Consider the following 25,439-nt stretch of genomic DNA (forward strand, 5'->3'; position numbering starts at 1 on the left):
TTCCTCATGCAGGTCCTATGCGTAAGCATGACTGCTGTTCCTGCAGCCCTTGCAAGATCCCCAGGCACTTCCTGTTCTCTCAATAGATCGCAGGGCATATCGTAGGGATAAACAGGCAGGTTTCCTAGCAGGAATTGGGGGCATCCAAGTGGCTTAGGCAGAGCTGTGTCCTGTGGACTGGGCCACTTCTTAAAAGCCCAGAGCTTCTCCACTGTCTAAATTATTAATCTGCATTTGAAGTATGTGGACATTCATTATATTATCTTCAATACTTTCTGATTTTCCTGGAAATGCTTTATAATAGCAATTTTAAAAAGACAGCACCAGCCACTTTTTCTCAAGGTATTCACCATGAATTCATCCTCAATCCCTCTCAATCCAGTTCAGGTAAATTCCAAGCTTTTAATTTCCTTCTCTGTTAATTGGGCAGGATTTGAGATTGTGTGACTCACTACTGTGTTCACCTTGACGTGCTATACTGACCTCTGATGACATCCTTGTTCTGTTCCGATACAATACTCTGCAGAATCAATATTTTGTTTATCTTTAGTTCCTTTGTTTCTGCCTGTCCTTGGCAGTATTGATCTTTCCATTAGCTCTTTCGAACAACTTGTTAATGGGTGTCTGGGGAACAAATTATCAAGAATACACAAGAGCCGGGCATGGTGTGTCTGTAATCCCAGCATTTGGGGAGCGGAGGCAGGAGTATAGTGATTCTGAAGTCATTATGAGTTCTCTATCCCAGGATACCTTAAAAAACGTCTAAGAGGACATACTACTCTTGGAAAGGGCTGAGTTTGATTCCCAGCATTTGTTCAAGCCGGACAGCTCACAACTGCTTAAAAGATCCAGCTCCAAAGGCTCCAACACCCTCCTCTGGCTTGTGTGGGTATCTCAAGCTAAGCAGATACACAGTACCCAGGCCCCAGATGGAAACAGTCATGATCACTGGAATTTTTATTGGCCTGGCCCATCATTTCATGCAAACAGCAACAATTTTTGGTAAGTGGTTTTCACTTCTATGAAAGACTCAGTTAACTCTACAGGATTAAAAAATATATATTTAAAATATATTTATTAATATATATTATAGAATATATTTAATATATATCACTTCAGCTAGAGGACTCGAGTTTGATTCCTAACAACAAGGTGGAGCGTGTGGCTCCAAGGATCCCATGCCTGTTTGTGGCTGCCCTGGTCATCTGTACATGTGGCACAGACACAGCAAAAATAAAATCTTAAAAAGTGACAAGATTTTTAAACCTTAAATATTTATGTGATTTTACTTATAATTATAGAACTAAAACATTCTCTTCAAATTTTAAGTCCAGGGTTGGTGATATGGCCCAATGGTTAAACAATTCAGCTTGTGTGAAATCTGGGTTTGATATCCAGTACCACAAAAACCAAACAAACAAAACAGGTGGAATAGGCACAAAGTAAAAATAGGAAACTCGGGTTTCCTGTAGAGGTGTAATATGTAAAGTATACTCAGTTTACAAAATGAGGCCCTCAGCCACTCTTCTTATTTATTTCACTCCATGGTGGTCACATGATGATCTGGGACAGGGCAGAAGGGGAGGATGGCTGCATAAGTGCTTTTGTGTCTGGAGAGGCTGCAGTGGCTGGCCCTCGGGCCCAACAGTTGCCACCCTAGTGACTGTCCAGCCAGTGGTCTGAGAGCCCTGAGGCTGAGGTCACAGGTAAGGTGACAGGTGAGTTACAGGGCCCGGTGCCCTGTTTCCAGGAGCATGCTCTCCAGCTGCAGCTTGCTGTCGCTCTCTATGTACGGCTGGTAGAGCCACATGGACAGGTAGGTCAGGATGAGGTTGCGGTCTGCAGTGTGGGCCAGCTCAGCACCAATGGTATGTTTCAGGAGGAGCTCCTTCTTGTATGCACTGGAGAGCCTGTAGGAGATCTCATCTGCAACAGACCAGGTACCGTGCTGCATGAGAATGCACTCTCCTAGACTCAAGCCGTGCTTGCACAGGCTTCTGGTTAAAAGCCAGGGTCAAAGCTGGCCACATGACTCATCTGGTAGAGCACCAACATGCGTGAAGCCCTAGGTTCAATCCCTGACACCCCCTACACTGGGCGTAGCGGTGAATACTTGCAATCCCAGCATATGGAAGTTGAGCACAGACTGGAGGCAGAAGGCAGGATGAGAAATACAAGATCATCCTCAGCCAGCACATAAAACTCTCCTCAAAACAAATCAGAACAGCACTGGGATAAAGAAGGACCAAGCCAGTTGAGGGTAGTTAATTGGTACGAAACACAAGGCCACACAACCCTCAAGTGTAATTGGAGTTTTCTTTGGGCCACCATCCAGCTCCCAAATAAAGACACAGAGACTTATTGTTAATTGTGAATGTTTGGCTTTAGCTCAGGCTTGTCCCACTAGCTCTCTTAACTTAATGTAACCAGCTTCTATTCATCTACATTTTCCTCTCTTCCGTTCTGTATGTCCTACTTTCCTGCTGCTTCCCTGTCTGTCTAGCTGGCTGGCCACTGGCATGTCCCTGGCATTTCCTTTTCTTTCTTCCTCAAGCCTAAATTCTTCCTATTTATTCTCCCTGCCCGGAAGTTCCACCTATACCGCCTTACTTGCTATTGGTCATTCGGCTTTTTATTAGACCAATCAGGTGCCTTAAGTAGGCAAGATAAAACAGCAACCCAGTTTTTCATAATTAAACAAATGCAACACATCTTTACATAGTTAAACAAATATTCCACAACACTCAAGTAACTTGCCATAGCTATAAAGAGTCACCTCGTCAAGACTCAGCAATAACAGCTCTTAAAGGACTGAAGCAGGGGGACTGCTACAAGTTGGAGGCATGCTTGGGCTACAAAGCGAGCACCAGTTCAGCCTAAGATACACATTAAGGCTGTTTTAAAAAGTAAGTGAGGAACTAGAGAAATGTGCTAGTAGTCAAAGAGCACTGGATGCTCTTCTAGAGGAGTTGGGTTCAATTCTCAGCACCCACACCAGGCAGCTCACAAATACATATAATTCCAGCACCAGGAGGACACAAGTCCTTTGGTTTCCAAGGGCACCCACATTCATGTATATGCATATATCTACACACAGATACAAATAATTACAAATAAATCTTTAAAAAAATAAGCCAACATCAACTAGCCTAACCTTAAATAATATTGCGTTTTGTGTATATGTATACAAGCTGCAGTGTGTGTAGAGGTCAGAGAGCAGTTTTCAGGCATTTGTTTGTTCTACTAGCATGTGGGGCCAATGGGGGAAAATCAGGTCATCAGACCCAGAGGCAAGGGCCTTTACCTGCTGAGCCATCTTACCTGCTCCCTGAGCCCTGAATTTGAGCCCAAACTGCCCTTAAAATTGCTGTGATCCTCTTCCCAAGTACTAGAACCACCAGCTTGCACCCATGAGCTGGTTAGTTTTATGTCAACTTGACACAAGACAGTCACTGGAGAAGAGGGAGCCTCAATTGAGAAAATACCTCCATTAAGTTGACCAGTGGGGTATTTTCTTAGTGATTGATGGGGGAGGGCCCAGCCCACTGTGGATGGTGTCATCCCTGGGTGGTGATATGGGTTCTTTAAAATGGCAGGCTGAACAAGCCATGGACAGGAAGCCATTAGGCAGCACTCCTCTATGGCGTCTGTGCTAGTTCCTGCCTCCAGGTTTCTGCCCTGTTGAATTCCTGTCCTCATGTCCTTTGATGATGAACAGGGATGTGGAAATGTAAGCCACTTTTGGTCATGGTGCTTCATCACAGCAGTAGAAATCCTAACTAGGACAGCCATCATGCTCAATTTCCTCTTTCTCAATGGTCTCTTCCTATGAGGCGCATCCTCAGCTGATGGCTGATTTATTTCTTCATTTTGCCCTTGAACTGACAGTTTTCCCACTTTTGCGTCTCCATTACTGGCATTATAGGAATGTGCATTACTACTTCTGTAGTAACTTTTACATTTATTATATATCTATATATCTGCATCTATATTTTTTTCTGTTTGAGACAGGGTTTCTCTGTATAATAGCTCTGGCTGTCCTGGAACTCATTTTGTAGACCAGGATGGCCTCAAACTCACAGAGATCTTCTTCCTACCTATGCCTCCCAAATTTTGGGATTAAAGGTGTGCGACACCACTGGCTGGCTCATTTATTTATATTTTAAAAGACAGGCAGACAGACAGACAGACGGATGCCCCGTTTCCATTCCTAAGGACTAGAGCTAACCAATGCTGTTGTTCGTCTTAAAATCACCTCCAGAGCTGGGTGGTGGTGGTGGTGCACACCTTTAATTCCAGCACTCGGGAGGCAGAGGCAGAAAAACTCTGTGAGTTCCAGGACAGCCAAGGCTACACAGAGAAACTGTCTCCAAAAACCAACCAAACAAACAAAACAACAAAGACACCGTCAGGAGAACTACTTACAAAAGAAGGTCGTGGGCCATGTGTGAAACAGAAGGGGCCGGTTACTTTCTTCCCTGTAATGGTAATTTTCTAGTTCACAAATTCCCTTGGTGGTTGAAGACAGCTTTTCCATTTTCATTTGTATTTTAGTCTGAAAAAGATATTAATTTAGAGTATGAGAATATTGTTTAGAATTTCTAATCTCAGATTTAGTAACTATAAAATATTTGAAGGCTATGATGCATAGTCCTGGTGGAGCTAAAATTCTAATAACCCACCCCATTACCGCCACAGGCAGATTTCCAGGGTGTGTGAGCAGGTGGGTATTGTGGGTTTGTTACTCAGAGAGACGACAGCTTGGTGATTCCCACCCCAGTAAGATCTCTAAGCAGCACTAGTGTTTAGCTCCAATGACCCAGCGGACCACCATTATGGAGTGAGATAGGCAGAGAGGCTCTTAGCAAGTGCATTTCTGAGTTCATTGCAGCCTCTGTGAGCCTCCTATCCACACAGAAGAGCACAATGAGAATCTGAAACCCACAGATCTCCCTCCGTCTGCAGCTGTGTCTTCTGTCAGGAAACACCAGCACCATCTCCACAGTGACAAGAAAGGATGGCACGAATGAAGGGCAGGGAAGCACCTGGTTAGTTATAGGCGTGATCACTAAGATAAGCAGAATTAACTAGGATTCCATGTAGATTCAGGTAGCAAAGGTTTATTAAAACCAAATATCTAATCCCCGAGCATAGTTAACTGCTGCGGGAGCTCCTTCCGCTCCCTCAGCCAATAGCCTTTAAGATACCAGCCCACTTGGGTGTGGTCTACTCGCTCTCTTCCAGCTACTAGACTCCTATCCTGGACGTGCAGAGGGCTGTTGTCTAGGACAGTGATCTGTACATTTTTCCCTTTAAATAAATAACTCTTTTATTAATCATAATTCCAAACTGGTGTGGGATTGCTTTGTGACTTACACCTTCAGTTAACTGCTATGTGCTTGGGGGAATAAAAGCAATATACAGCATCAAAATCATAATACCTTGTACTTGATCCTCCCAACCACCCATCCCCTGGTTTTATCTAGAGTGGCATACACTAAATTTAGCAAATGTTAATATTTAAAGGTCTCTACTTTCTGCTCAAATCAATTTATGTTTAATATTTCACTTGGCTTAACCTCCAGACGGGTTCAATCATTTCTAGTCTCCAATGGGAAGATTCTTAAGGTTAGGTGAGGAGGCGGGGCCAGTAAGGGATCTGAGCTTTCTGTGCATCCCATGGCCGATCCCTCCTAATTCTAAAAAAGCTTAGAAGGATTCGGAATCTGGGGGGCCCTGACCTGTCATATCTGGAGTTGGTCCCCCACAGGGACAAAGTCATATCTGTGTGTGCTTTGTTGAGCTAACAGTGTAAGAACAGCCCACTTATACATTAGCATCTGAGTGTCTCCCACAGTAACACAGAACACACTTAAATGGGGGTGCATCTTAAGGGCAAAGGCTGCACAAACCCCCCAAGAAAAGATATGTGAAGCCAAACCTCTTCAATGGCCAGGTAAACAAGAAAAGCAGCATTCACAGTCTCCAACCCCAGCTTTTGGGCTTGAACACAGAATGAGAATACTTTTCCAAGACAGTTTAAGACAAATTCAAACCAGGCGGTGGTGGCACACACCTTTAATCCCAGTACTCAGGCACAAAGGCAGGTGGATCTCTGTGAGTTTAAGGCCAGGCTAGTCTACAGAGTGAGTTCCAGAACAGTCAGGGCTACACAGAGAAAACTGTCTCAAAAAACAAAAACAAACCTGAGTCAGGATCGCCAGAACAAAGTTTCTTTCTTTTAAAAAGATTTATTTATTATGTATAGTGTTCTGCTTGCATGTATGCTTAGATGCCAGAAGAGGGCACCAGATCTCATTATAGATGTGGTTGCTGGGAATGGAACTCAGGAAGAGCAGCCAGTGCTCTTAACCAGTGAGTCATCTCTCCAGCCCTGAGAGTTTGTGTGTAGAGCTTACTTTCTCTAATAAGATTTATTATTTATGTGTGTGGGTGCCTGTGGAAGCCAGAATTGGGTACTGAATTCCCTGAATCTGGAGTTAGACAGTTGTGAGCTGCCCGATATGGGTGCTGGGAACTGAACTGTGGTCCTTAAAAAGAGCAGCAAGTGCTCATAATACTTAAGACATCCCTTTAGCCCCAGGGCAACAGGTTTCTTCTTCTTTTCTTGATACAGGGTTTCTCCGTGTAAAGGCCTGGCTGTCCTGGAACTCACTATGTAGACCAGGCTGGCCTTGAACTCATAGAGATTTGCTTGCCTCTACCTCCCGAGTGCTGGTATTAAAGGTGAAGGCCACCACCACCCAGCTCTTTCTCTCTCTCTCTTCCTTCTTTCCTTCTTTTATGGGGGGTGGCAGCTAACAGGTTTCCAACAGGACTTTCCTATACAAGGGATCTGGGCCCCTTGGGGAAAAGGCTAACTCTAGGACAGAGGCAGGAAATATTCAAAGTAAATCTGGAACAGTTTTCAGTGCTAGCTAGGAAGGAAATGTCAGAAACATTCCCAAGCTAGAGCTGTACTGTGGGGACAATATTTCAGCCAGAACTTACAATGCCAATGTGCAAATAATTTGAACAAGAAATACAGGACACAACCTGAAATAAGACCTGCTATATCCACACTGATAACTAGTGACCATGGCTGCTTCAGTATTGTGCGGCAGTACAGAAGTCACCACGACACAGATAGTCTGGGCCCCAAAGTCTAAATACTTACTCAATGGACCCTTCAAGTGGTTGAAACTGCCCAGAACAGTGTACTGGGCAGCATCTTAAGAGCTTCAGAATTTGTTAGGTAGGTGGAAGAGGAGGCTGAAGAGGAGAAAGGGCCTCTCACAGCTTGAACACCCCCATGGTCAAACAAACCCCAAACCGTTCCATTAGGCCTGAGTGACAGTGATGTAGGTGACCTGCACCTTTAGGTCTTACCAAGCCATCCAAGGTGACCTGCAGTTCCTCACACAGCGCTTCAAGTTCCTTATCATATTCCAGATTCGTCTTCTCTCCCTTTTCACCGGAAGCTGGGCTGCTGCTCTCTAATTCAACCTTCTCTTTACTCCTGGAAAAAGCAGGAGACAATGGGTACCAAATTACAAGCTTTAAACTCATCTCATGCTGGGTGACCAAATGTCTTTATCCCAAGGCTTGAGGAAGAAGAAGAGTTCATAGTCAGCCTGGCTCAAAAAAAAATAAATAAATAAATAAATAAACTGGGAGGTGGTTGCACACGCCTTTAATCCCAGAAGCACCCAGGAGGCAGAGGCAGGCAGATCTATGTGAGTTTGAGGCCAACCTGGTCTACAGAGTGAGTTCCAAAGCTACACAAAGAAACCCTGTCTCAAAAAGCCAAAAAAAATTGTTATAATAAATTCTATAAAAGTCATTAGCCACATAATCATGTTAGATATTTTACATACATGTTGCAAATGTTATTACAGTAGATGTTTATTTGCATCCACATTGAGCATATCCATCCATCACTCAAGTTTGCTATGCTCAGATAGAACTGAGGGCCTCCAGTGTGCTGTAAATGCTCTGCTGCAAAGCTATACTCCAGCCCTGGGCATCCTTGGTGTAGGGCTTAGTGCCAGCTGCACAAAGATGCATAAGAAGTGGGTCATTTCCTGAAGGAGTCAAGAGTTGGTGAATGGTTTTTAAACTGAAGTATGTGATCCATATAGTTTGGACATTAAAGGCTTGGTTTTCAGCCTATGGTGATAGTAGGAGGAGGTGCAACGATTAAGGTTAGGGTCTAGTGGGAAGACATCTATCTATGTGATGGCATACCCTTCACAGGATTTTGGGATCCCAATATCTTCTTTCTGGCTTGGCCACGAGGCAAACAGAGTGCTCGGCCATGAGCATCCACTATGACGTATGCCACCTGCCACAAGCGCTGACAAACCAGGAGTTAATCTCTGGTGTTCCTTAAGAGCCATATACCTTTTTGAAGACATGGATTCTCATCACTGGAACCTGGGGCTCAAAGACTAACTAGGCTGGGGTGGTGGCCTGTCCCTTTCATCTCAGTCCTGGGATTACAAACATACATTAGGGGGCTGGAGAGATGGCTCAGAGGTTAAGAGCTGGCTGCTCTTCCAAAGGTCCTGATTTTTTTTTTTTTTAATTCCAGTAATGAGAACTGATGCCCTCTTCTGGCCTGCAGGTGTATATGCATGCAAAACACTCCATAGATAATAAATAAATCTTTAAAATACAAAGCAAAACAACAAACAAACAAAAATCTCAAACACACATTGGGTGTTGAAGTCTGAACTCGGGTCTTTGTGTTTGCATGGTGAGTTCCTGACTGACTGAGCTAACTCTCTAACTCCTCCTTTGTCTTTTTTTTTTTAGAAGATTGGACTTCACTATGTAGTCCTAGCTGGCTTGGAACTTGCTATATAGTCCAGGTCAGCCTCAAACCCAGAGATCCAATTGCTTCTGCCTCCCAAGTGCTGGGACTAAGGGAATGAGCCACCACACTTACTTCTCCCCCGCCTCCCAGACAGGGTTTCTCTGGGTAGCCTTGGCTGTCCTGGAACTTACTCTGTAGACCAGGCTGTCCTAGAACCCACATAGATGTATCTGCCTCTGCCCCCCGAGTGCTGGAATTAAAGGTGTGCACCACCATTTGTTTCCTTTGTTTTTTTTTTTCAATTTTTTAAAAAATTTATGTGTATGAGTATTTGTATGTCTGTATATATGTGTACTATGTGTTTGCAGTGCCCACAGAGACCAGAAGGGGGCATCATATCATCTGTAGTTGTAGTTACAGACAGCTGTGAGCTGCCATATGGATGCCTGGAACAAAACCCAGTTCCTCTGTAGTAGAGTAGAAAATACTCTTTTTTTTTTTCTCCTTCACAATGGAGATTTTATTGGTTGAGGAGCAAAGTACACAGTCTTTTCAATTCTTAAAACATGTACCCAAACTCTGAAGTCATACACTGTGTTCATGTACCCAAGAGCTATGTGTTGTTTCTCTGTGATCATATCCATCCTCACGCTTGGCAAGTCTTCCCTAAGACCTCACATAGTCAAGTGTTCACAATCCTCAGTCCCACTGACTCGCCATTTTATGCCAGGCACAGTGCACACTCAAAATTCATCCCTCACAGAACATTATACCCTGGTTAGGAAGATGGGCTGCCATGAGAGGACAGTTCTGACAGGGCAAGGGCCGAGGAGTAGTTTAGGCAACAATTCTACTAGAAACACGAGACCAGATATAACTGAAAATATTCCAGAGACAAATGCACAACCGAGACTCCAAATTACCATTTAGTATGCTTTGTGCAGTAGGATATAAGACTAGCCCCCTCTACGGAATGTTATGGTGACCCCCAAGACAGTCACAGCCTCTCCTGATTCAGTTATCCTGCTATTTTCTGGTTGCACCAAAAAATAAACCACAAGTGATTTAATCTCTTAAATAAATCATTTATACTTAAAAAAATCGGATGAAGCGGCATTTCTCCCCACCTTTTAAAAATGTTTCTAGAGCTACTAAAAAACTCGCATTTACAAAATAGTTGATAAAAATATTCCTCTGGGGGGCTGGAGAGATGGCTTAGAGGTTAAGAGCATTGCCTGTTCTTCCAAAGGTCCTGAGTTCAATTCCCAGCAACCACATGGTGGCTCACAACCATCTGTAATGAGGTCTGGTGCCCTCTTCTGGCCTGCAGGCATATAGACAGATAGAATATTGTATACATAATAAATAAATAAATATTAAAAAAAATTCCTCTGGATTGTAGAAGAAGGGAGGTGGGGACATGGACAGACATGATGGATGGTTCTTTCTCTTCTCCTCCAGAGGCTGGACTCTGGTGTTCTGTAGGCAGAGCTGTGGTTTGCTGGTTGGCCACTTCAGCTTGTTTGCCTTTGTTCCCCTCTTCCTTTTGTTTGCACATTTTTTTTTTTTTTTTTTTTTGATTTTTCGAGACAGGGTTTCTCTGTAGCTTTGGAGCCTGTCCTGGAACTAGCTCTTGTAGACCAGGCTGGCCTCAAACTCAGAGATCCACCTGCCTCTGCCTCCCTCCCGAGTGCTGGGATTAAAGGCGTGCGCCACCACTGCCCGGTGTTGTTTGCACATTTTTATATGATGATTTATTTTACCATGGCAGGGGCAGGCTTGGCCGACAGCCTCGCGGAACTAACCTTCTTCTTGGGCATAGTGGTGGCGCTGGATGGGAGGCGCATGCGAAGCCGAACCTGTCACAGAGCCACCACACAAACTCTAGAAAATACTCTTAACCATGGAGTCATCTTTCTAGTCTCCCCACCCCCACTTTGTCTTTTTTAGGAAAACAAATGAAGCTGGAGGTGGTGGCAAACACCTATAATTCCAGTTCTTGGGAGATGAAGGCAAAATGATAAGAAGTTGAAGGTCATTGCAACTACATAGTGAGTCTGAGGTCTGCCTGGGCCTACAGAAGTCCCTGTCTCAAAACTAATAAGGGACGGAGGCTGGAGAGAAGGTTCAGTGGTTAAGAGCACTTGCTGCTCTTTCAGAGATCTCAGATTCCATTCTCAGTATCCACATGGAGGCTCACACCCTTTTCTGGCCTTTTTAGGAAGTGCACCTATGTGATGCACATACATACATGCAGGCAAAACACTCATATGCATATAAAGTCAATAAACCTAAAAAACAATAATAGCAATAAGGTCTGGCCAGAGAAAGAAGCCTTAGTTGCTAGGTACATTGGCTGCTCTTCCAGAAGACCCAAGCATCCACATGGCAGCTCACAATCATCTGTAATTCTAGTTCCAGAGTAATGCTCTCTTCTGGCCTCTGTAGGCAGCAGACACACAAGCAGTGCACATATATACAGGCACAATATCTATATATACAAACAAAAAGGTATATAAAATGAACTGGGTACAATGGTTCTAGTGGGTGCAATCTGTGATTCCAACTCCTGAAGGAGGTTATAGCAACACAGTGAGGTCCTGCCAAAAATGTAAATAAGCCAGGTATGGTGCACATATGTAACCCCAGGAAGTTAGGAGATCAAAGCAGGAAGGCCTCTGGGTGTTCAGGGTCAGCTTAGAGGAGGGAAACTGTTACAAAAGAAAAAGGGCCAGCTTGGCGGAGGGAAACTATTTAAAAAAGAACTAAAAAGCAACCAAACAAAATCAATAAATGGAAGGAAGGGAGGAAGGGCTAAATGGCAGGCAGCAGTGGTGCAGGAGGTCCTCTGTATTTGTGTTGCTTTCTTTGGTTGAATAAAGAAACTGCCTTGGCCTTTTGATAGGGCCAAGCACTTAGGTGGGCAGAGTAGACAGAACAGAATTCTGGGAAGACAGATGCCACGAATCTCCGGCCTGAGAAGGATGTAGGTGAGAATCTTGCTGGTAAGCCACAGTCAAGTGGTGATACACAGATTTAATAGAAATGGGTTAATCAAGATGTGAGTTAGCCAATAAGAGCATAGAGCTAATGGGCCAGGCAGTAATTTAATTAATGCAATGTCTGTGTGATTATTTCAGGGTTAAGCTAGCCGGGTGGCGGGATACAGCCCGCTCTCCCTACTACACAGCAGTATACACATGAAATCCCATTTACCTACCACTCCACATTCCTAAGGACAGTATCATGTCTTCCTCTTCCCAATCTTTTCCTAACTTTATAAACAGATGTAAACAATATGTAGTATAATTTTATATTTACTTTTACATTTATTTGTGTGTATATAAAAATGGGCCCACTTATGCCATGGTGTGATGGGCAAGGATAACTTGCATAGTTTGGTTCTCTCTTTCTACCATGTGGGTTGTGGGGACTGCACTCAGGCTTGTGGTAAGCACCTAGACTCACTGAGCCACATCCCTAGCCCAAGGTATCAAATGTGTAATCCTCCTGTCTCTGCCTTTTCAGCATATCCTACCAATGTGGACCACAACACCTAGCACACATCTGCATTTAAATGTTTATGTATGGTTCATATTTGCATGTATCATTTTGCCATTCTTTTGGTTCAATATTTTGTTTTACTTTATTTACACCAATAAATCCTCACTCCCTTGATTCTTAGGCCCAATGGTTAAATGTGACAATACAGAGCATGGGAACTCCACATGTACTTACAATAAGCTGACTTTCAAGTTGGCAATATTGCTTGCGGTTGTAAAACCGGCGTCATTAAGGCTTTCCCACTTCAGGATTAAGTTATGCCAATCAGCTGCATTGTCCTTAATTTTCCTTGCACTGACAGATAAGACAGGTTTCCTGGGTGTTACAATTCCAGGAGTCTTTGCTGAGAGGGACCAAAAGAAACATGACTATTAAGAAACACATAATCACAGCCATTCATAGTAAAATGCTCTGAAATGTCACACAAACTGGATAAACCAATGTCCCAGAATCTAAGAGGTTGTTCACAGCTCATGGCTCCATAAACACTTGTCTACTTTTCCTTTCAAGACAGGGTCTCAAATGTAGCTCCAGCTGGCCTTGAACTCAAAGAGATCCTCCTGCCTTTGTCTCTCCTGAGCTGGGATTAAAGGCGTGTGCCACAACACTTAGCACAGCACCTTGTCTACATAAAGCTGTGGCTTTTTCCATTATCTCTCGTATGATAATCTAGTCTTGACTGTGCCCCCACTATCTTCTTCCAGGCACCCCGAATCCTTAAACGGAGCCTCTGACTCCTGAAAGCTCATCACACCACACCAAGCAAGTGGACACTGGACATGCAGGGGTGATCTGGCCAGGCTGCTGCTGCTCCGCCTACGACTTGGGAAGAAGCTGACACTTCTGCCTGCATCGCCCCTTCAACGTTTGTCTCAATCCCCATCCCCAGCCCTCCATCACCAGGCAGAACTCCTAAGCACGGGCAGCTCTCTCCGGGGCAGCTCCTTCCTAGAGTGCTGCCCTTCTAAGACTCACCGATCCTCAGCCTGAGGAAAGCAAGACCAAGAGCAGAGTTTGCGCTGCCTTCTCAGCTTAGAACCCTAAATAGTCATCACACAGTTGAGCGGAATCCAGGACACACAACAGCTGCCTGCTCTGCAGGCTACGCTTTGAAGACCATGCTTCCTGGGCATGAATCCTAGCTCTGCCAGCTCTGAGTATAGACATATTTGTCAATCTCTTTGAGCCTCAATGTTCTCATCTGCAAAGTGGTGATAAAACAGCATCTACTCCATAGGGCTGTTAGAAGTGGATAGACGAGTTTGAGGCAGACTGGTCTATGTACTGAGTTCCAGGCTGGCCAGGGATATATAGTGAGACCCTGTCTCTAAATAAATAAATAAATAAATAAAAGTATGTTAGTAATATATGCTGTGAGGGCCTGATATATAACAACCTGTATCACAAGGCCTACTACTAGTACCCAAGTCTGCCCATCCTTTCTCCAATACGGTCTTTAATTTACTCTTTTGTGCCTCAATGCTGGCTCTGTACCATTCCAACCTGGGTCACACTAATTCTTGTGTGTCTTCACTCACCTAGTTAACTCAGTATTATTCAGGGCCCTGCTCTTTGTTTTAATAGTATTGGGACTGAACTAGGGCTATAGTCCCAGCCCATTTTACTATATGAGACGCTATCACCAAGTTGCCCAGGCAGGCAGAAGTTATTTTATAGCTCAGACAGACTTTGAACTTTCCATCTTCCTGCCTCAGCCTCCCTAGTAGCTTGGATTGCAGCCTGTACAACCATACCTAGCCCATAGCTTGTCTTTTAAATATACTGATTTTTTTCATTCATTCTTTACTTAAACAACTAACAAATATCAGTAGGCTACCTTCAATATGTCAAGTATGAAGAACGAAGTGACTGAATGAGACTAGGGCCTTTCCCATGGCACTTACCTTCCAAAAGAGAGTCAAACAACACCCAAGGAAATGATCTTAGCCAGTTCAGATCATAAGTACTATGCAAAAACTGGAACAGGAAGCCAGGTGTTATGTGCTCCAGAGAGTGAGGCAACAGGATTACTAAGAGTCCAAGGCCAGACAACCACTGTGAGTTAAAAAGAGGCTAATGTGGGCTATGTAGCAGGACTCTGTCTTGTGTTAGCATGAACATGAGGTGTGAATTTATGAAAATGAGGTGTGAAGCCAGGGAGAGGGAGTCAGCATGGGCCCTAATATGACCATAAACTTGGTGAGTATAACAGACAGGACAAACCAGCATTACCAGGCTAAAATGGAGAAAAAGAGGTAAATACGGAGGAGCTCACACAACCAGAGCGGCACATGCCAAACAGGACAAGCTAAGCACAGCGAAGAGCGGGCAATGAATATGCTTGGGGCAGAACAGTGACATAATGTCCATATCTTATATCCTACCCTCATTGCCAAAACAAGTAAAAATTGGTTAAAAATACTCCCCCATGAGATAAGAAAGTGTAAGGGAATGCTGGGTAAGAGGGTATCATTAGAGATGGGGGACAGAATCAAAAGAGGGCCAACCAAAATTAAGTATGAAATGCCATAAAGAAACCTGCTACTTTGTAAGTTACTTAAAATGAATAAATAAATGAAAATTTAAATTTTCCTGTATAAGGACCAGATGGTGATGCGGACAGAAGGAACTATTTAAAATTGGACCAGAGGAGAGCAACAGAATTCTTGTCATTTTTTAACTTTAATCTTAAATGTTAAAGCCCCCTCCCATGAAAGAAAATCCTTAGGGTTTGTAGTGGAATATTCCATAAGCTAAAGTCTTGTAATGGTGCTCTAAGTGTCAATGTGCACACAGGTAAAATGTCCACTTTTGAGACATGAAATGTGGTAACTTCTATTTGTATCTGGACATCAAACTATCAGATTTTAAAGATTCGTTTGTGGGCTGGAGAGATGGTTCAGAGGTTAAGAGCATTGCCTGCTCTTCCAAAGGTCCTGAGTTCAATTCCCAGCAACCACATGGTGGCTCACAACCACCTGTAATGGGGTCTGGTGCCCTCTTCTGGCCTGCAAGCATACACACACAGACAGAATATCGTGTACATAATAAATAAATAAATATTTTTTAAAAAAAAGATTCGTTTGTGTGCTTCTGTGGGAGTGTCTGCCAAGGCCAGAGGGTGACTTATCTCCTGGAGTCAGCAGTGTAGGTGTTTGTGATATGCCTAATGTGGATGCTGGGGACCAAACTCCAAGACTCTAGAAAGGCAGGAAGTGTTCTTAACTGCTAAGCTACCTCTCCCACTTCAAATTTTATTTTTCTATAATTTAACCTCACCTTCATCAGGGGACTAGAATATTTTGAGACCCATTTTTTTCTTTCTTTTTCTTTTTTTTTTTTTTTTAGTTTTTCGAGACAGGGTTTCTCTGTAGCTTTTGGTTCCTATCCTGGAACCAGTTCTTGTAGACCAGGCTGGCCTCGAACTCACAGAGATCTGCCTGCCTCTGCCTCCCGAGTGCTGGGATTAAAGGCGTGTGCCACCACCGCCCGGCAAGACCCATTTTTTTCTGATGCAAAAGAATTATAGCTAAAATCTATTTGTTATTGACTTATTATTAACGTATCTGTAAATTGCAATAAATATATTTGCAATAGATAAATGCAAAAATGAAATAAAGAAAGAAAGGTATTGCCCTGGTCAGTTTCGCTGTTAATCTGATATACCTGGGGAGAGCCACACTGAAGAAGAACTGTTTGTGGGGATATGTCTGTGTGATGAATGACAGAAAAGGCCCAGCTCTTGGTGCCACCCTCGCGAAGTGGTTCTGGGCTGTATAAGAAGACTATCTGAGGGCCTGGGGATGGCTCAGAAGTTAAGAGCACTTCCTGCTCTTCTGGAGGACCCAGCACTCACATAGTGTCTCACAACCGGCTGTAAGTCCAATTCCAGGGGATATTATATCCTCTCTGGCCTCTGTGGACACTGCACACATACAGTGCACTTAGATAAATGCAGGCAAACACTCATACAAATAAAATAACAAATGAAATCTTATAGAGACAAAGTAAGCTAGCTGGCAGTGCGTGAGCCTGGGAGGGAGCTGGAGAACAAGCCAGTGAGCAGCCTTCCCTCACTGTCCCTGCTTGGGTTCCTACCCATTTCCCTCAGTGATGGACTGTGTCCTGTTAGGGTAAACCAAATAAAATAATCCCTTTCGTTCCAAAGAGCTTTCCAGTCGGGGTACTTTACCACAGCAACGGGAGGCACATTTGAAGAGTTCCATCAAATACCTCGGTTACATTAGGAATCACCGCAGTAGACATTTGTCACCTATACCTTGGCTGTCATCACATTCACCAGAGAATCTAGTTATCCGCTTAATGTCTATACTCCCCGCTGGACTGAGTTCAACCAAACTAGTTCAGTCTCGTTTCCTCCCATATCTTGCACATAGTATATGCTGAATCAAACATGTTATATGGAGAAACTGCTCTTACTACCTGTATTTATCCCTAGGTGGTGGTTCCTGAGAGTGAGGATCACATCGGAAGCAGTTTGCCGGCCCCACTTAGGAACTCAAAGCACAGCTCCGAGGTCTAGATACTCACAGCCAAGTAGGGAGCTATTAGTGATCGGTCACAGGCCAGGGCGGTACTGAAGTTACTCCATGAGACCACTGCCATACGCACCAATCGGCACATAGAGACAGCCTTTATTACAAGCTGCAAGCTCCAAGGCCGGTGTTCCTGACTGCCGGAGTTCAAGCAAGTTTCTGGAGGGGCAGTCATGGTGGCGCCAATGTGCTCCGGAATGCTCTGAGCGTCACACCTCTGACAAATACTTCACGTACATCGCCACACTCAGATCTCACATGGGAAAGAATAGGCTCCGGACAGCCCGCGAGATTCCTGCGTGCCCTGCATGTCACACGGCGTGCTCCCGACCTTCCCCCAGACCTGCAGCCTCACCACACTAGGGGAAGCACAGCCCTCGCACGCACCTTCCATGCGGTCCACAGGTAGATATCAACAAGGGACCCGAGGCCCCGCCCTCGGACGGAGGAAGTGACGTCACTTCCGCTCCACGGGTCGGCCGACACTTGTGGCTCTGTCACTCTAGCTCTCCCCCTCGGAGTCGCAGCTGCTCTCGGAGGCCCAACCCGTTGCCCAGGCAACAGGCTCCCGGCAGCCCCTGCGGCCCGGAGTGCATCCCGCCTCCACCGGGCTGGCGGGGTTGACGAGTCCTGAGGGGCTGCCGCGGGAGGTGAGTCCGGGAGCGCGCTGGCAGGTCCCCGATGCCGCCGTCGTCCCCGACCCGGGCCCCGCGCCGTTCCTCCTCCTGGCAGAGCCGCCCCTCCCTGTCTCAGCCGTCGGGGCTCCACAGTCGCGTCGCCGTCCCTCTGGCAGCCCCCGCGCGCGGCACGTCTGTCACAGCCCGCGTCCGTGCCGGGCACCGGGCGTCGCGGCGTTCGCACACCGCCCGGGGCCGCGGCTGCGCCCCAGCTCCCCTTGCTCCTCCCCTCCTGCCCCACCCTGCATCCCTCTCGCGGCGGGCTCCAGGCTCCTCAGCCTGGAGATTGACGTTTCGTTCTGTTCTGTCCCTCCGACCCTCAGCAGAAACCCTTCCGTTCTCCCACCAGCGCCAAGCAGCTGGCTTGGGCACCCACTAGGAGTTCAGTAAGTTCTGGTTAAATGCATAAGCGGTTGCCTCCCGGTTAATAAGGACTGTGGCCTCGGAGGCGGAATGGGCAGTGAGGGTTAAAGAATGGGATGACCCCGGGGTCAGACCCGAGGTCTGGTCACTGCACTTCCCTTTCTTATCAGTTTGCTGGAGCAAGTGTCAACTTCCTAGCTTTAGTTTCGTCATCCGTAAAACGGAGGTGATAAGTTTTTATATTGGGGTGGTGGAGCGTTAAATGGGTCAGTGCATGCACAGTTAAGTACAGGGTCTGGCTGATCGATCTCAATAAAGGATAGTGTTTGACTCTGTTGTCACCCACACGACTCTGCTGGCTTCGCAACCTTTTCCTCTAGTCCATTTAAGTCTCTGGCTTTCCAGTACTTTCGTTTCCCTTCTCAACTTTGCTTCTTTTTCCTGCCCTTTTGTGCTTTCTCTTCCTCACTGATATTCAGGGACTTTTCTGTTCCATTTGTTGGCAGAATGTGAAGGGTATTGTTTTGTCATTGACTGGAAAGATCATTTGCAGCCGAGATTTTAGAAACTTTTGAAGAAGGGAGCTGCGGGAAAGCTGGGTCCTAGGTATGAAGCTGCTCTAGTCCCTTATCTCCAGAGTCTGTCTAAGCTGTAACCCTTTTTGTACCTTCTTGTACTCAGCTGTAATGCTGATATGCACTGGGACCATTTTGTTTGCTTTTGTTACCTGACTTACAGCCCGTGTTTGCTCACTCATCGAGTGTTTACTAGGGTCCACCTATGCCAGCTGCTGTGCCAGGCCTTAGGGATGCATGGCTTACTCTTAACACCCAGTCACTACCCTCAGGAAGGGTGTAGCCTGGCTCTTGAGATTTCAAACCTGCGAATCCCATTTGATTTTCGGGATGGTCTTGGGAATCAGGGATGGGAAGGATGAAATCTGGTCATTTTTTCCCTAAGTTTAAAAACTTATGTATATGGGTGTTTTGCCTGTTTGTGTATTTGTGCACCCATGTGTGCAGTGCCTGCAGAGGTTAGGAGAGGGCATCAAATCCCCCAGAACTAAAGTGATCTGTCAGGTGGGTGCTGGGAATTGAACCCTGGTCCTGTGGAAGAGCAGCCCTTGCTCTGAAGGGTTGAGCTACCTCTCCAGCACCAAGCAAGTTTGTTTTGATGTCTTTTTCATTGTCTTTTTAAATTTTTTTTTTCCAAGACAGGGTTTCTCTGTAGCTTCGGAGCCTGTCCTGGAACTAGCTCCTGTAGACCAGGCTGGCCTTGAACTCACAGAGATCCACCTGCCTCTGCCTCCCAAGTGCTGGGATTAAAGGCGTGAGCCACCACCGCCCAGCCTTTTCAATGGTTTTTAAGGGACTTGTTTCAGGTTTTTCTGAGGAAGTTATTCTTTGGGTTGAGGAGGATCCCATTTTACAGTAGCTTCTATATAATTTGAACCAAATGACTCCTAGAACTTTATAATAGGGAAAATGGAAGGAAGCAGACAACAACCCTTGATTGAATTTGGAGAGATGAGGAATGGAATAGGAAATAGTTATACAAATAATAAAAATGGGCTTTGGGGTCAAGCCTAGAGAATTCTGCCAGTATTGACCCAGGAACTTGGGAGAGTCAGAGGACAGATATTAGGCGGTGTGTTTTTTCTGCTGTTGTTTTATTTTATTTTCTGAGACGAGGTTTCTCTGTGTGACAGCCCTAGCTGACCTGGAACTAGCTCTATAGGCTGGCCAACCAGGCTGGCCTCAAAATCATAAGAGATCCTCCTGCCTCTGCTTCCCCACTGCTGGGACTAAAGGTGTGTACCTTTAGTTTCAGGAGTCAGGATATGTCTGTCTGTCTGTCTTTCTTTCTTTCTTTCTTTCTTTCTTTCTTTCTTTCTTTCTTTCTTTTTAAATGAATTGTTGAGGCAGAAGCAAGTTTAGATTGCATGTTTGTTTCCCATGCATGTACGCTTTGGATCTTGTCGTAATAGTTACAGTGAATCTTTGCTGTAGTCTTGGGGCAGCGTGGCATAGTTTTTTGTTTGTTTTGGGGACAGGCTCTCGCTATAAAGCCCAGATTATCAACAGACTTGCCCTCAGCACAGGGTTTTTGAGAGAGAGATTAATCCAACAAAGATGAGTACAGTGTTGATTGTACTGTACTCTAGTAGTTGTTTGTTTGTGGTTTTGTTTTAGTTCATTGGTTGGGGGTGGAGGTTGGCAGAATCTGGCTGTGTAAACTTTGATTGGTTTGTGTAGACCAAGCTGGCCTTGAATTTATGGCAATCATCCTTCCTCTACCTCCCATGTTCTGGGATTACAAGCTCATTTAGGGGCCAGCATACTGCCTCATGGGGGAAGACACTTGCCTTGCAAACCTGGTGACTTGAGTTCAATTCCTGGAACCCATGTAAAGGCAGACAAAGAACTGACTTCACAGTGTTGTCCCCTGGCTTTCACGTAGAAACCATGGTACAGATACACCTACATATGTGCATCTCTCTCTCTCTCTCTCTCTCTCTCTCTCTCTCTCTCTCTCTCTCTCTCTCTCACACACACACACACACACACACACACACACACACAGGTAACAAATAAATAAGAATGTAAAGTTTGCAACTGGAGCAGAAAATGTAGATGGAGATGAAGTTAGATATGGAGCTTTCTTCAGATGTCTGGTTTCAACGCTTGGATTGGGTTTAACCTGTGAACAGTTGGCTCGCCAGCAGGGACAGAAGCAGGGAAGCAACAGCATTTCATTTCTAAGACAAATTATTCCCCGATCCTTTGCATTCCACCATAAAATTTTTGTTTGTTTGTTTGTTTTTTCAAGACAAGTTTCTCTGTGTAGTCCTGGTGGTCCTGGAACTCATTCTGTAGACCAGGCTGGCCTCGAACTCACAAAGATCCTCCTGCCTCTGTCTCCTGAGTGCTGGGATTAAAGGTATTAATCTTAATACATCATCTACTGGCCATGGTAATGAATGATTGTACTCCCAGCAGACAAGAAGTTAAACTAGATGATCCCTGGGAGTTCTAGGCCAGCCAAAGCTATGGTGTGAGACTGTATATCAAAATAAATGAATAACTTAAAAGCCACACTAAAGATGGATTGTAAGAGCCATTTGTGATTACACTAAATGATCTTAGCAGATTGTATTTACAAACTTATACACACACATATATGTAGCAATTATAATTAAAAAGTAAAGAAGCCCAGGAGGTGGTGGCTCACATCTTTAATCCTAGCACTCAGGAGGCAGAGGCAGGCAGATCTCTGTAAATTCTGACCAGTCTAATCTACAGAGCAAGTTCCAGGATTGCCAGAACGGCACAGAGAAACCCTTTCTCAAGAAAACAAAGCAAAAGCAAAAACAAAACAAAACAAAATCCCAAAAACCACAAAACCAACAAAGAATAAGAAGCTATGGGGGCAAAAAAGCTGGGCATGGATGGAGGTCTCTGTCCGTAATCTCAGCACGTGGAAGAAGTGTGAGGACCATGGGCTACTGAGACAAAACAAAACAAAATACAGGAAAAAAAAAGACAAAAATTGTACAGAAGAATAATTGTTACTTTGTATTGAGTTTAGAGAAGGTCCTTGAGACATAAATGCTATCAGAGCCTCTAGTGACAGGTGACAATTACACTGCTGAGTGCATAATTCTGTTCTGGGTTACTCCGGGCTCTGGGTTTGGGAAATGCTCATTAAAATGATGGTTGGATATAGCCCACCTTCCATGTTTATGAAATTGATGGGGGATGGGGAGAAAATTATAGCTTTCTTTTTTTAAATATTTATTTATTTATTTATTTATTTATTTATTTATTTATTTATTATGTATACAATATTCTGTCTGTGTGTATGCCTGCAGGCCAGAAGAGAGCACCAGACCTCATTACAGATGGCTGTGAGCCACCATGTGGTTGTCGGGAATTGAACTCAGGACCTTTGGAAGAGCAGGCAATGCTCTTAACTGCTGAGCCATCTCTCCAGCCCCTATAACTTTCTTTTTAAAAAAAAGGTTTACTTTTAAAAAAAAGGTTATTTGTTTTGTGCATTCCCCCAGTATGTGGGTGCTATGGAGCTAGGAGAGGGTGTTAGATCCCCTGGAGCTAGAGTTACAAGAAGTTGTGAGCCATCCAAAGTGGGTATTTGTACTCAGGTCCTCTGGAAGAGCAGCAAGCACTCTTAACCACTGATCTGTCTCTCTAGCCCATAACTTTTAACTTCACTTTTGTGTTTTAAACTGAAATACTCATAGCCAAGGAAGCATTGCTTATATATTTTTATGCATTATAGCGTCTGCCTATCCGTATGTGTACCATATACATGCAATGCCTGAAGAGGCCAAAGAGGGCATCAGATTCCTTAGTACTGGAGTGTTGCCAAGTTGGTGGATAGGTGCTAAGAACCAAATCCATGTCCTTTGGAAGAGCAGCAAGTGCTCTCACCTGCTGAGCCATCTCTCTGGTCCTAGCATTATTTATCTTAAAGACTGGAATAAAAGGGCTGGGGTATAACACTAGCAAGAACAAGGGCCTTGTGTTTGATATCAGGCAGAGAAAAAACAGAGGCAGGGCAGAGGGAAGGGGGTTGCATTGAGAATATTCTTTCTCAATAAGACTAAAAGTTAACATTTTATTTATTCATTCAACAATTATTTATAGACATCTCTGTGCTAAATTGGCATTCCTTCTCACAGAAGAGGTTATTTAGCAAGTGAAGAATCAGAAGCTGTGATGAGGATTATGAAGGCCATGTGGATGGAAAGGAGAGTTTAGATATTCATAAGTGATCTGGCCTGGGAAGGCCTTTCTATAGCTGAGCCCCCAGGGATGAAAAGAAGCCACATCTCTGGGGGAGAGCATTCTGTGTAGAGGGATAGTGAATTCTAAAGCCTGAGTGGGGAGAAGGCGTCCGTCCTTGGTGTTAGCGCTTAGAGAATAAGTGAAGGTGAGCTAGAGGGGAAATTAGGGTTAGTAAGCACCAGGGTTTCAACCTGAGCAGCATTTGGTTCAAAGTCTGGCTTTGCCCACCTACTCAGAACTGTGGCCATTTTCAGTAAGTTAATTTTAGTAGTGTGATTACACTCCAGGATTACAGGTGTGTGCCACCGTACCTGGCTTATATTCCGAACCATTTTCAGATGGGTAAATGGCAATCTAGAGCAATTAAATAATTTCCCCAGGGTCCCACAGCTAATCTTAGGAGATCCTTGGGACTTCAGCCCCAGTCATTTCCCCCTCTGATGTCATTAGATACTCCAATGTGCTGCTGTTTTTCTGTGGCAGAAAGTCTCAGTTTAGTTATGGCAGTGGGTCTGAACCTGAGGTAGGGCAAAATGGAACTTTAGGCTTGTGTGAAAATTAGGCAGCGTAGGAAATACAAAAACACTAGTCAGGAGTGTTCGTTGAGTCTAAATGGTTTTCATCAAATGTGTCACAGGACAGGGAGGAAACAACTCTTGATTTCTCCCAAGCCCACCCCAGACATGCCTTCTGTTGGCCGGTTTTGTCAGTCAACTTCAGCCCATTTCCCATCTGCCCATTAGGTGAAAGGAACAGATCTGGTACTGAGTTCTCCCAGAACCCCACCTAAAGAGATTCAGTGGGCCTCCTGGCTGTCTTACTCTTGGATTCTGTGTCTTATTGACCTCAGAAAGTCCTTTGGAGAAACATGTTTAAAGCATAAATCATTACGACAGCTGTGGAAGACAGTTTGGCAATGCATTTTACAATTTCGATGTCTTGACCTCTTGAAGTTCCTGTTAGTATTACTTTTTTTAAAAATATTTATTTATTTATTTATTATGTATACAATATTCTGTCTGTATGCCTGAAGGCCAGAAGAGGGCGCCAGACCTCTTTACAGATGGTTGTGAGCCACCATGTGGTTGTCGGGAATTGAACTCAGGACCTTTGGAAGAGCAGGCAATGNCAGAAGAGGGCGCCAGACCTCTTTACAGATGGTTGTGAGCCACCATGTGGTTGTCGGGAATTGAACTCAGGACCTTTGGAAGAGCAGGCAATGCTCTTAACCACTGAGCCATCTCTCCAGCCCCACTTTTTTTTTTTGTTTTTTTGAGACAGGGTTTCTCTGTGGCTTTGGAGCCTGTCCTGGAACTAGCTCTGTTCCAGGCTGGTCTCGAACTCACAGAGATCCGCCTGCCTCTGCCCCCCGAGTGCTGGGATTAAAGGCGTGCGCCACCATCGCCCGGCTCCTGTTAGTATTACTAATTCACTTCCACTGGACCAGCCTTTTGCCACCTTCTGAAATATTTACAAGGGTCTGGAGAAAGGGCTTAGAGGTTAAGAGTACTTGTTACTTCTGCAGAGGACCTGGGTTAGGTTCCCAGCACCCATCTCAAGTGGCTCACAACTGCTTGTAACTCTGGTTCTGGCCTCCAATGGTGCCTTCAAGTGCATGTGCATATATACATGTGTATATACTCAGACACTCACATACACACAATTAAAATTAAAAATAGGGGCTGGAGAGATGGGTCAGCAGGTAAGATACTTCTCTGCTCTTGCAGAGAACCTAAGTTTGACTCCCAGCGTATGGTGGCTCACAATTGTCTGTAATTTCTGTTCTAGGGGATTCATAACCTCTTCTGGCCTCTGCAGGTACCAGACATGGTACACAGATATACATGCAGGCAAAACTCCCATACTTGTAATATTAATAATGATAATAATACATTTTTAAAAATAAAAATATCTTTAAAACCGGTTCCCAACAGCTTGGATATGTATCTGCTACTTATAATGATAAAATCAAAATATTTATGATAAGAGAATTTTAGTTGATCCATATAATGTATTCTTTTTGTTTTGTCTTGTCAGTGTCTACTATGTAGCCCAGGCTGGCCTGAGATTCACTTTGTAGTTCCCACTGGCCTCTAATTGGGGAGCCTTGCAGACTAGGCTGTCTTGTAGACCAGGCTTGCCTCAAACTTACAGAGATTCATCTGCCTCTGTCTCCCGAGTGCTGGGATTAAAGACGTGCACCACCATCACCCAACAAAAGATGATATTTTGCTGCTGTTCCATTTCTGTCAATCATTCTTTCCCTATCTGTTGTCCTTTCTCATCATTTGTTCATCTGTTCAGTGCATAGTTGCTGAGTGCCTCTGACATTCCTAGCCTTTTTCTGATGCTGGTCTAGAGGGTGTAAATGAGGCATTGTGGCCTCTGCTCTCATGGGACTTACAAAGCTGTGTGCCTGTGTGCTTGGGCATACATGCGTGCACGTACACATGCACGTACATGCTTACATGTACAACAAAGCAAGAAGATATGTAGACAAACATGATCATGCTGTGCTGGGGTGGGTGGCCAGGCATATCTTGTGTATTTTAGTAGAGAAGCTTTGTTGAGGCCCTTTATGGCAAAAGCCGAATAATACTTAGATCATTCAAGACCTTCAGGTAAGAATGAGTTTGATGGCCGGGTGGTGGCA

At 44.6% G+C, this 25,439-nt stretch overlaps 2 protein-coding genes across 4 annotated transcripts in view; one reads left to right on the forward strand and one right to left on the reverse strand.

Annotated features, from left to right (window-relative positions):
- Positions 1-1,513: 1,513 nt before the first annotated feature.
- Positions 1,514-17,472, reverse strand: Cinp (cyclin dependent kinase 2 interacting protein). The gene is made up of 5 exons (XM_050154629.1): positions 17,326-17,472; positions 12,557-12,725; positions 7,390-7,519; positions 4,426-4,555; positions 1,514-1,926 (listed from the first exon to the last, which is right to left on the reverse strand). The coding sequence occupies exons 1-5, from the start codon at positions 17,330-17,332 to the stop codon at positions 1,724-1,726; spliced, it is 639 nt and encodes a 212-aa protein (XP_050010586.1). The 5' UTR covers positions 17,333-17,472; the 3' UTR covers positions 1,514-1,723.
- The window catches only part of Tecpr2 (tectonin beta-propeller repeat containing 2), a 97,990-nt gene continuing 89,992 nt past the window's right edge, over positions 17,442-25,439 (forward strand). For 2 of the 3 annotated variants that reach the window (XM_050154621.1, XM_050154624.1), the window contains exon 1: positions 17,442-17,588. The gene's annotated coding sequence lies outside the window, so the exon portion shown is untranslated. Of the gene's footprint in view, positions 17,589-17,897; positions 18,002-25,439 lie in introns of those variants that run through there. The other variant, XM_050154623.1, reaches the window with a different exon arrangement.

The sequence above is a fragment of the Alexandromys fortis genome, unplaced genomic scaffold, assembly GCF_014885135.2.
Source record: "Alexandromys fortis isolate MF-2015 unplaced genomic scaffold, M_Fortis_MF-2015_v1.1 scaffold_91, whole genome shotgun sequence".
NCBI lineage: Eukaryota > Metazoa > Chordata > Mammalia > Rodentia > Cricetidae > Alexandromys > Alexandromys fortis.